At 38.4% G+C, this 12,313-nt stretch overlaps 2 protein-coding genes across 2 annotated transcripts in view; both read left to right on the forward strand.

The window, feature by feature from the left end:
* LOC138403628 (facilitated trehalose transporter Tret1-2 homolog) overlaps positions 1 to 12,313 on the forward strand; it is a 321,523-nt gene that overhangs the window by 80,090 nt on the left and 229,120 nt on the right. The window lies entirely within an intron of this gene.
* On the forward strand, positions 6,236 to 7,039 carry LOC117991467 (uncharacterized). The gene has a single exon (XM_034979065.1). It carries the CDS (start codon positions 6,236 to 6,238, stop codon positions 7,037 to 7,039), a length of 804 nt encoding a protein of 267 aa, XP_034834956.1.

Genomic DNA, 12,313 nt, shown 5'->3' on the forward strand with positions numbered 1-12,313 from the left:
TTATACTGGCGATATAAAGAGGCTGGTGAGAAGAGGCTGGATGAGGAAGGCTGAGGACCGGGTGTGGTGGCGCTCTTTAGGGAAGGCCTATGTCCAACAATGGACTACCACTGGCCAGGCTGATGATAATGATGATGATGATGATTTATAATCTTGTACACCGAAAACATTCTTAGCCAACCAAACGATAAGCTGAGCAGTCGCACAAAGTCCAAAGGTCTATTCTTCTAGTCAATTTGTAAAATTAATGACAGAAATTGGGGCTGCCTGAAGACATCGCAAGCAAAATAAACAAACAGTCAACTCGCATTAATTACCTGGCTACCTGAGAAAATGTACTAGGAATTTAGAAGTAAATTACACCCACCAATTGTATTTATTTTACTACAGCAAAAATACGATGGTTGAGTTCCACGGGGCAATTATAAAGTTTGTTATCCAAACGTCTTGAACAAACGAAACATTTAATTAAGCTGTTCACACACTACCTACAATCTACATCGTGCAAGGAGTCAAGTGAGTAGCGCAGCGTAGGCAAACGAAATTCAATTGCCAGGGATTATACAAAGGGGTTTGGGTAAAAATGGTGCCTTTTTCCGTACCTCAAAAGGAAAAACGGAACCCTTATAGGATCACTTTGTTGTCTGTCTGTCTGTCTTACTGTCTGTCTGTCAAGAAACATACAGGGTACTACTTTCCGTTAACTTAGAATCATGAAATTTGGCAGGTAGGTAGGTCTTTATACATACATTAGGGGGTATTTTCAATTTTCGAAGTTAGATAACTATATCAAGGGGGGGTATCATATGAAAGGGCTTTACCTGTGCATTCTAAAACAGTTTTTTATTTATTTTTAAGCATCTTAGGTTTTAAATTATTGTGTAAAATGTCGAAAAAATACGCACTGTAGTACGGAACCCTCGATGCGCGAGCCTGACTCGCACTTGGCCGGTTTTTTTCAGGTTGGCGGCCACCGATAAAACTGATATTAACCGATAAAAATAATCTGTTCTTAGATTCTTTGCGTTCGGCAGCTATGTGCAATTATTTATAAACGCACGTACTTGAGACTCATAAGCATTGGAATAAATTAATTATATTTTATTATATGAGAATGAGACACGTATTTTAATATAAGTTTTATAGCTCATATTTTATGCATAATTGAAGTTAAAAATAGGTCAACTAAAGTTAGAAGTTAACCAGTCTAACTTCCTTGCCAAGCTTTAACAACCCAAGAGATGCAAACGCAATTTGTATGGTAATTTTACAAACAGTAACTTTACCACTATACAAAGTTGCAATACTTAATATCAGAAGTGCTATAAATACATAATATTATTTCAAGTTTTAATACAATTTCAGCTATTAAGTATCATTATATTAAAAGTAGCCGACATAGCTCAACGGGTTGCGAAGCTGAAGTGGCAATGGACAGGGCACATAGTTCGCGAAACCGATAGACGTTGGGGTCTCAAGGTGCTGAAATGGCGACCTCGCACCAGAAGACGCAGCGTTGGAAGACCCCCCATTAGGTGGACGGACGACATCAGACGAGCAGGGAGTGATAATTAATTAAGTAAAATTAAAACTAAAGCTAAGAAGTTTACAAACAAAGTTTGAAAACTGTATTGTACCTCGACCGTTCTTGCACAAAATATTTATTTACAATTTTATTACTTTAATAGTTCAATGTTTACAATAATTATTGAGTGTCTGCGGTTCAACGGGATGATCCCCTAACTCAGTGTTCAACACTGAATGATAGCCACCGAGCTTATTTGATATTGGTTGGTTCTTCTTCTGCTATGTTAGTCCTGAGAGACATTAAAATATTTTTAGTAGAAAAACTTCAATGGATTAAAAATAAATGTCAAATGAGCTCGGTTGCTATCATTCAGTCTTGAACACCTATATGAACAATATCGCAAATATTATGTCTGTGAACGACGTAAAATAACTCCACCATTAGCAATTCTATAAATTCTTCTTCCATAAATTTCGTGTTATTCTAATTTATATTGCTAGCTAGTTTTGTTCATATTCTACCGTAGAAAACATAACGAAAATAAAAAGCGAGTAGGTAAGTACTTATAAATTATTAATACCTCAGGAAATTATGTCACTTAGGTACAAAATATAAAAAAATTCAGAAAATTCAGAGTGTAGATTCTACACTCAGAATTTTTATTTTGTCATAATAAAAGATCATTTATCAACACCGGCCTGACACGATTTCTTAAAAATGGTCGCATATTATTGGAGACGAACTGCAAAAGCCGCACGCAACATATAATTAATTTTCAGGTACTAATAATAATAATAATCAATAATGTTCATCCTACCTTAAAATAAGGCTTGATATCAGAATAATATCAAAATTAGGGTAGTTGTAAATAGGAAGTTAGGATACTTTTTATTGAAGTGGGCGTTGGGCGATTTTAGAATGGGTAAAAACTTCCAAGTTGAGTCACCGACATGATAATGTTAATTATGCTTGCTGGAGTGCCGATAGATATAGAACTAAACTACTAATTTTAATTTTTGAGACTACAATTTCGAAAATTAAAAAAAAATCATTGGGGCCGATTCTCTTGTACACAATCTCTAAACTAAACTAAATTAACAGGTCTAAATCTAGTGCTATCCTTTTCCGCAAGCAACATTATGAAAGGGATAGCAATAGATTTAGACGTGCCATTTTAGTTTAGTTTAGAGATTGTGTACATGGGAATTAGCCCCATTGTCGTTATTTCATATTTGCTTCATAGTTTAAATTTTTCAATTCCCTCGGCAGTCTCCACTGACTGCCAATGTTGTATTTTGTCTATTTTACCTCTGCCTTCCTCATCCACCCCCTCCCCGCTACCTTCTCAAGTTCGTGGCCTACCTACTGCTAATGCTGGCTAATTTATTCAACTATGTCGGTCACTCTGGTCTTCCTATGGATTTCCTCATTACGGATTTTGTCTCTCAGAGAGATACCCGACACAACCCACTCCATAGCACGCTGAGCGACTTTGAACTTGTGGACAAGGCCAACTGTATCAGCGCCATACGTCATCACACTCGCACTTTACAAAAGAACTAGCTCATGCTCGTGACTTCGTCCGCGTGGACTTCACAAATTTCAAACCACTATTGAACCCCCTTAGGGGTTAAATTTTCAAAAATCCTTTCTTAGCAGGTGCCTACGTCATAACAGCAATCTGCATGCCAAATTTCACCCCGATCCATCCAGTAGTTTGAGCTGTGCGTTGATAGATCAGTCAGCCAATCAGGCGGTCAGTCAGTCACTATAAAGTCAGTCACTATAAACTAGATGATGCCCGCGACTTTGTCCGCGTGGATTTAGGTTTTTGAAAATACCATGAGAACTCATTAATTTTCCGGGATGAAAAGTTGCTTATGTCCTTCCTCGGGATGTAAGCTATCTTTGTAAAAAAAATCAAAATCGGATGAACAGTTGAGCCGTGAAAAGCTAGCAGACAGACAGACAGATCGACAGGCACACACAGAGAGAGACAGACAGATACATACTTTCGCATTTATAATATTAGTATGGATAACTGAGAATTCCCCCATGTTTGGCTCATGCAGGCTGTATATTTCTTGCTCTTTTGCGGTACGGGCGGCGAATGATTTGTGACTGTAGAGTGTAATCTGCGATCAGCATAAGAATTAAGCTTGCCGAGATGACGGAAGGGTTTAGCACGTGTCGCGACATCACTTTGTTATCACACGAGAAAATATGGCCGACAAAGGGCAGACGCAATTTTTCATATCCCTACTGCCCTTTTTTATTTTTTTTCAGTTGAGCTGCTCAAATCCCAGACACCATTCATCAACGTATTTATTAAAGATTAGCTGATGCCCGCGACTTCGTCCGCGTGGACTACACAAATTTCAAACCCCTATTTTACCCTCTTAGGGCTTGAATTTTCAAAATTCCTTTCTTAGCGGATGCCTATGTCATAATAGCTATCTGTATGCCAAATTTCAGCCCGATCCGTCCAGTAGTTTGAGCTTTGCGTTGATAGATCAATCAGTCAGTCAATCCATTTATATATTTAGACTAGCTGACTTCATCCGCGTGGATTTAGGTTCATAAAATTCCGTGGGAACTCTATGATTTTTCCGGATAAAAAGTTGTCTATCTTAATCATCCAAAATTCCTAAAACGCCATATTTGTATGTAAGGCTAGGTACCACCGATGCTGCGTAAAATGTCTGGTTTGAAAAAGTGCATAAAATTTTATGTAGGTATACCTACGTAATCTGCGGAGGAGGAAGCACTTTCAGAAAAAGGCAGGGAAAAGGCATCAGCAGTTGAACATCAATTTTATCAAGAACTTTCTGATAACAATTTCTATTAACGTTTCGTTCACTTTTGTGAAAAAAATCGTATGCGCCATTTTAAAGTCTATATTTTTTTCATAGTTTTTTTATAATCTTGGATGTTGACTTGTTTTTCTAGTTTGTTTTTGTTAAAATTTAGTTGTGATTCGAATCAGTACTATTATGTATGTACCTATGTTATGATTGGTTTACTAATACCCACATTGTAATTTGTAGATAGGTACGTTCTCAGTTAGGAAACTGGTATATAACTTATATCTACCTGGGCTATTTCCAAACATCTTTGCTTATTTCCTATGATTTTTTCGTAATTATTAAGGTTTAAACTTAGTTACAATATTATGTATTTTCCAGAAAAAGGCTACCGAAGGGTAGATGGTGTTCAAAGAAGCCTTTAATGTAACCTGTCCCTCGCCTTTTTCCTACCTTTTTCATAAGTGCTTCCTCCTCGATAGACTACGGATTGTAGATGTACCTGCCTACGTGTATTATACCTCTCCTGAAAGTCAATATTTAATGTTCCTTCCAACCAGTACAAAATGTCTACAAAGAGTTTGAACAGAACATGCATTGACGTGTACAGTCGACTTCATTTTATTTTAGCAAACAGCCATTATTTTCAAACTTTGCCGAAAATTTTCGTGTTTAAATGTTGTCAGCTTTCGTTCTCGTCGATTTAGCTTGGTTTTTACGTTTTTACATGCAAACTTGTCTGCCAGGTTGGAACTACAATTTATTTTAGCTTCTACGAATATAAAGAACAAAATATGTATTGTGTTTTGTTAAAAATTAGATAACGAAACAATCCATCCATACTGATATCCATATCAATGCTTAATATTATAAATGCGAAAGTGTGTCTGTCTGTCTGCTAGCTTTTCACGTCCCAACAGTTTACCTTACCGATTTTTATGAAATTTGGTACAGAGTTAGCCTACGTCCCGAGGAAGGACATAGGGTACTTTTTATCCCAGAAAATTAAAGAGTTCCCACGGGATTTCAAAAACCTATATCCACGCGTACGAAGTTGCGGGCATCAGCTAGTTACTTATAAATGCGAAAGTGTGTCTGTCTCTCTGTCCAGCCCATCCATTCAACCGACTTTAATGAAATTTGATACAGAGATACCAGGGAAGAATACTATAAGGCTACTTTTTGTCCCGAAATATCAAAGAGTTCCTACGGGATTTTTACAAATCCAAATCCAAGCCAAATCCACGCGGACGAAGTCGCGGGCATCATCTATTACAATATAATAGTCTAGTAGTATTGGTTATGTGTCTGGTGGGAGACTACTAATTATGGTCGTGGCTAGTTACCACCACACCTACGGGCAAAACCGTGCCGCCAAGCGATTTAGCGTTCCGGTACGATGCCGTGTAGAAACCGATAAAGGGTTAGGTACGGATATAATAAAAACTATCATACACCTTCCGAGCCCGCCACACCATCTTAGACTGCATCATCATTTACCACCATGTGATACCATAGTCAAGGGCTAACTTGTATGAATTAAAAAAAAAACAATTCAAATACTCGTAGAATTAATAATACTTAGTCTAGGTCTAAAGCTAAAATTGTATTTGTACAAATACCAACCTAATAAACGCATCGCATGTCTAAATTCTAATCTGTCGTAAATTGTATGCCTACTTATTTTACCTGTAACTTTATATGATGCCCAATGACAATAACGTGCGCTAGTATAACGCACTCTGTACCCCCACTGGATCTTTCGTCCTTGTCACAGTCTATTTACTAAAGGCTGCGCACGCACACCGTTTTATCTTAACCTTTCAGTTTCAAGTAACGTGTTTTTTGAGTAAGAGCCCAAAAAAATTAAAAATAAAGTGACGTAACAGTGCTACAATACAGAATGTCGAAGAATACAGAAAAATCAAACAAATATGGTACAGTACAATCGGACGAAGGTAACCTTGTGAGACTTCATGCGGAGCCATTTTGGAGAAACCGCCCCGATCTTTGGTTCCAGAAAATCGAAGCACAGCTTTCAAATTGCAACATTAATGTTGATACTAGAAAATATAATTTCGTCATATCCCTGCTCGATGAAGAAACTGCGTTGGAAGTGAAAGATATCATCATCGAGCCACCAGATTTTGATAAGTACGATTTTTTGAAGGAGCAGCTTATAAAGCGTGTTACCGCCAAAAATGAAGAGGAAGCGAAGAAAAGAATGATGGCAGAACCAATGGGTGACCGGACACCATCGGAGTTTTATTGTCACTTGAGTGTTTTGGCGGGATGCTATGTGCGTGATAGATTTGTCGAAGAAGTTTGGTTGGAGTGTCTACCAAGTAAAATATGGTCGGTGGTTGAGTGCCTTAAAGATTATGAACTTGATACTCTAACGACAGTAGCCGATCGTGTCCACAAAGTATTCTTTTTACCGCCGACAGAACAACCAAAAAATACCCCTGCGACGTCAGCGCTAATGGAAAGTTTGGTTAAAGAAGTGGAAAATCTAAATAAAAAGGTTCAAATGCTTAAACTAATAGGGCCACCGTGTAGGGCACGGTCAAGGGGCCGAGATATCAAGTGTATTCTACCTCCGAAACCACAAAAGAATACGACGAATCAACCAGCACAATACAAGCCATGCCAATACCACACAAAATATGGCGTGAAGCTATGTAAAATGCGCAAGAATTGTAACTGAATTTTTGGAAATACTTACTACTTATATTATCACTATTATTATAAGGTAAAAGCATGCAATCTTTGTTATATTTGTTAAAAAGATTAAGAATTTGAATTACTGTTATGAAATTTTAATTATTAACTAAAATTTTATTATAACTGTTCATAAAAGTTATTATAATGGTCGTTGAATATTATATAATTTTTAAGCAAAATGTGTTTTTTTTATTTGTGTGTATTTTATGAAACAATTACGTGATTAGTAAAAGTAAAAAAATTATAATAGTTCAGACATCAGTCTAATAAATTAATTGTAGTAAGTAGGTAGGTATAATTTATAATTTATTACCACCTAATCCTGGTGTGATTTTTTCATGGAGTTGTCTGTTCCCAGTCGGGATAATCGAACCAGGGGCTTCTCGAGGAAAATATTAAAGTATTTTTGACACAAAATGTTATTAATCTAGCTTTGTAAAACTGTTCAACTGTTGAAATTTGTACGTACCTGCATACTAGATCAGTTCCCCGTTATATCAAATTACTACCTAGTAATATGTAACCTGATACCAGTTTTAAGTACGTGTTACAGGACTATTGCTATTTGATACTCAAACTTAGATACAATCCCGGCTCGATTTACACTCTGACAATTTAATTTTTTTTATTCAGATACAAGTTAGCCCTTGACTGTAATCTCACCTGATGGTAAGTAACGATGCAGTCTAAGGTGGGAGCGGGGTAACCTAGAAGGAGTATGGCAGTTTTTATTAAACCCATACACCTTTGGTTTCTACACGGCATCGTACCGGAACGCTAAATCGCTTGGCGGCACGGATTTGCCGGTAGGGTGGTAACTAACAACGGCCGAGGCCTCCCACCAGACCAGAACAGAAATTTAGAAATTATAAAATCCCTGCCAGGAATCGAACCCGGGACCTCCCACTAATAAGACCATAGCGCTACCACTGCGTTAGGGAGGTCGTCAAATTAGTTATTACCTACCTACCCTATTTTGTAACCGTCCGTGATAGTTGGTTGAAACGGTGACTCATGCCAATGTAAACGGTAGGTACTTTGAAAAAAACAATAAGTAGGTAAGTAGTGGCTATTTGACGGTATAAAGTCACAGCGATCTGATAAGCTATTGGAACTCATGAATAACGTTACCCTTGAACTGTTTATATCGTTCTTTACCTACTCAATGCCGTGGACGGGCCCAAAACCAAGGCCAGATTGTTGGTACAGATTTGAGGAAACGCAATTAAAATGCTTGAAAATGTTTGATAAGAGGCTATTTAAATTGTGACCCAAAGTAATTTTTTGCCATGTAACAAACAGCATTAGGTAATATTACGAAACCATCTTGCTTTTCTTTTGTTTGTGATGGGTTAAGCGCTTGACAGCAATCTCACCTGCTGTGGCTCGATTAATCTTATTGAAGATAACAGTACGTTAGTACCTACTATTATATCTTCTGTGATAACGGGTACATACCACGATTAATTTGATGCTTTTATTTGTCGATCATCATCATCTTGATCAACCCATCGCCGGCTCATTACAGAGCACGGGTCTCCTCTCACCGTGAGAAGGGTTTTGGCCATAGTCTACCACGCTGGCATTGTGCGGCTTGCTAGACTTCACACACCTTTGAGAACATTATGGAGAACTCTCGGGCTCAGCTCATTTATTTTTGTATAAAGATGTTATTCTTTCGGATCCCAAATAAAAGGTAAAATATTAATTAATGACAGCGTACCTACCAGTGCCTACCTATCATAATAAAAATTCGCCCTTGAACAGTCCTAGCATTAGGTAAACGCCAAGGTCAGTTATTAGAGGACTGGAAGGCAATTTGTTTTAACTGCCATAGTTATCGGCAATAATGTTAGGTTGCGGAACGCCGCACCGTCTGCCCGCCATGATTGGAGGTTGCTATTTTATTACACTATTTTATTATTAGCTGTGGTAGCCTAGTGGTTAGGACGTCCGCCTTCCAATCGGAGGTCGGGGGTTCGATCCCGGGTACGCACATCTATCTTTTCGGAGTTATGTGCGTTTTTAAGTAATTAAAATATCACTTGCTTTAACGGTGAAGGAAAACATCGTGAGGAAACCTGCATGCCTGAGAGTTCTCCATAATGTTCTCAAAGGTGTGTGAAGTCTGCCAATCCGCACTTGGCCAGCGTGGTAGACTATGGCCAAAACCCTTCTCACTCTGAGAGGAGACCTGTGCTCTGTAGTGAGCCGATGATGGGTTGATCATGATGATGATGATGATGATGATTTTATTACACGACTGCCTAAAAAAGGCGTGTAGTAGCTACCTAATGGTTTCCATGGTTCATGTATGGTGTATTAATGTTAGTTTCTTTGTTCCACCACAAGTTCTAAATGCCTGCACAGATTTGTATGTATGATCCCATACAAATCCCATAGATTAGAATCCCATCATTAGAATTCTTACATCATCCCAATTGATACTGGCTATTAGGTATAAATTTTGAAAAAATAATAATATGCTGGCTAAGTATGGCGCCATTTGCAAATGTGATTTTTGTTATTTTTAGTTCGTTTTTTGGCAAGGCAGTCGTGCTTTATTAATTTTTTTAATACGACTTGTGCTCAAGATATGAAAATACAGAAAATATTAAGTAAGTACTTACCTTAGGTTAGATGACGCCCGCAGCGTCGTTCACCTAGATTTCAATTTCTTGAAAATCTCTTGAGAACTCTTTTTTTACGGGATAAATAGTAGCCTATGTCCGTTTCCGGAATGCAGTCTTATCTCTAAAACCAATTGGAGCATGAAATGGTTTAATATGTGTACAGCAAACTGAAGGATAAATTGAAGGCATAAGAGCAAAAGGAATGAACCTAACCCACTGTTCTAATTTAATAGTGGCCGAAAAACATTTGCTATCTAGGCCGACTAGGTCTGACCGAAAAAGCACAGGGTCATCAGTCAACGTTTTCCTGTAGTTCCATGAAGTGTTGACACTTTGAGGTAATTTATCCTATTGTTTGGTAAGGTAACCTACATTTCTTGTATAGTTCGCGACAGGTCGGCAATCGGGGTGGGGACGCCCCGGCGCTAACTCGATGCGGGCGCGCGCTGTTGACGTGCGGGTGTGCGGGCTTCCCCCCGCCTTATACCTCGATTGCCATGTCGACCTGTCGCGTAGGTATAGGTACAAAAGAACCCATAAAATATTAAAAGGCGTAGGTAGATATTATAGTTTAGATAATTTTAAATAATAAAATAGGTATCACTCGCTTTAATTGTGAAGGAAAACATCTTGAGGAAACCTGCATGCTTTAGAGTTATCCATAAACTTTTTAAACTTTTCAAAGGTGTGTGAAGTACGGAAACGTTTAAGTGCGGAAACCAGCCCAGAGCGAAGAAGAAGAAGAAGAAGAAGGTGTGTGAAGTCTGCCAATCCGCACTTGGCCAGCCTGGTGGACTATGGCCAAACCCTTCTCATACTGAGAGGAGACCCGTTCTCTGTAGTGAGCCGTCTATGGGTTGAACGTGATGATAACTTATAATAGAAAAACGGTAACGTCAATTGGTACTACCTACTATTCCGTAGAAATTTCTAAATACCACGACTCGTCATTATTCAAGTAAAATTGAGGTCAAGTGCTAAAAATTTTCTTAAAAATAAGGTTAAACTATATAATAATTAATGCACTACTAGACTAGGTGATGCCCGCGACTTCACTCGCGTGGATTTAGGTTTTAAAAATCCTGTGGGAATTCTTTGATTCCCGCATCAAAAATAGCCTAAGTCCTTCCCCGGGATGAAAGCTATCTCTGTACCAAATTTCATTGAAATCGGTTGAACAGTTGGGCCGTTAAAAGCTAGCAGACAGACAGACACACTTTGGCATTTATAATATTAGTATGGAAGTGGGGATTTCGTGTGATAGCAAATTGATAAAGATCTAGTACTGTTTCACTGTTACACATGCAAATGTAAGAAAATCTTACATGCTATAATACACCTCGTGAAACAGGCGATAACACTAAATAGCTCGATCATGGATTTACCGATTCCTTAATAAGCTAATTTTAACTCTATTCACTAATACATAGAGAATAGAATTCCGTAATCTTGTGTGGTTACTGCATGACTAGGATAACGACCCCGATATGTGTTAGTATTTAAGATTGGAGCCCTAAATAAATAAGCGTTCGTAGGATCGGTATATAATAAAATATATTTAATATTGGGCTAGCCGCTAGGGGCAAAGTTATAATATAGGTACATTATCGCTTGTCAGTACGGCTTTACCAGTAGGGTGGTGGCCTAGCCACAGCCGGATCCTCCCACCAGTCCAAACCAGCAATTTGGAAATTATGAAATACCAAACCCCTTCTGCTGGAAATCAAACCCGGGACCTCCCACTAACAAGACCACAGCGCTTGCCACTGCACCAGGGAGGTCGTCAAATATTAATCGTCAATTATTTATTATTTTTCGAAATAAAAAGTATCCTTTTTTTTAATAGAGATAGCGAGCAAACGAGCAGGTGTTAAGTGATTACCGCCGCCCATGAACATTTGCAGCACCAGAGGAACCGCCGATGTGTTGCCGGCCTTTTAGGAATCTATTGGTCCGCCCCTTGAATAACCCCATGTTGTAATCTAGTTAACCCACAGTATTAGCTATACTTATGTCAAGTTGCGTTTAAATCTGTTCAGTAGTTTCAGCGTGAAGCGTGCACAGACAGACGAACGAACAGAAGACTCACAGACAGGCAGACACACATATAGACAGATTCATATTGGCAAATCTAAAGATCAATAATTCAGTCGCATTGACCCATATAGGGGAAGATGGAAAGTAACAAAAAGTCCGGACTCGGAATGCAATGACTCCAATGCTTAGCTTTCAGTCACGCGATCCGTTCGCGTCGTAAGCTTACTGCCAACTTGTGAACGAACTTACAATCTAGTAGAACAGGCGGCCAATATTTTCCTTCTTTTTTTTTAAATTAACTGACATCATCCTAGTAGATTTGGGTTCTTTAAGAATCCTTTGGAAACACTCTGATGATTGATTCGATGTAGAAAAGTAGTCTTTGTCATTCTCCAGGTCTTTAACTATGAGTAGGTACAGTACGCGGCAGAAAGTAATCTACATCGGCCTTTAGAATGACATTTCGGCTTTGTAGGGCGTTGTCTCTGTACCTATATGACGTTTTGTCGGTCTCAACGACAGAGTCAATGCTCTACAAATCCACTATCTCCTTCTAAATATCGATGTACATTACTTTCTGTTACGTA

The sequence above is a fragment of the Maniola hyperantus genome, chromosome 19, assembly GCF_902806685.2.
Source record: "Maniola hyperantus chromosome 19, iAphHyp1.2, whole genome shotgun sequence".
Classification (NCBI taxonomy): domain Eukaryota; kingdom Metazoa; phylum Arthropoda; class Insecta; order Lepidoptera; family Nymphalidae; genus Maniola; species Maniola hyperantus.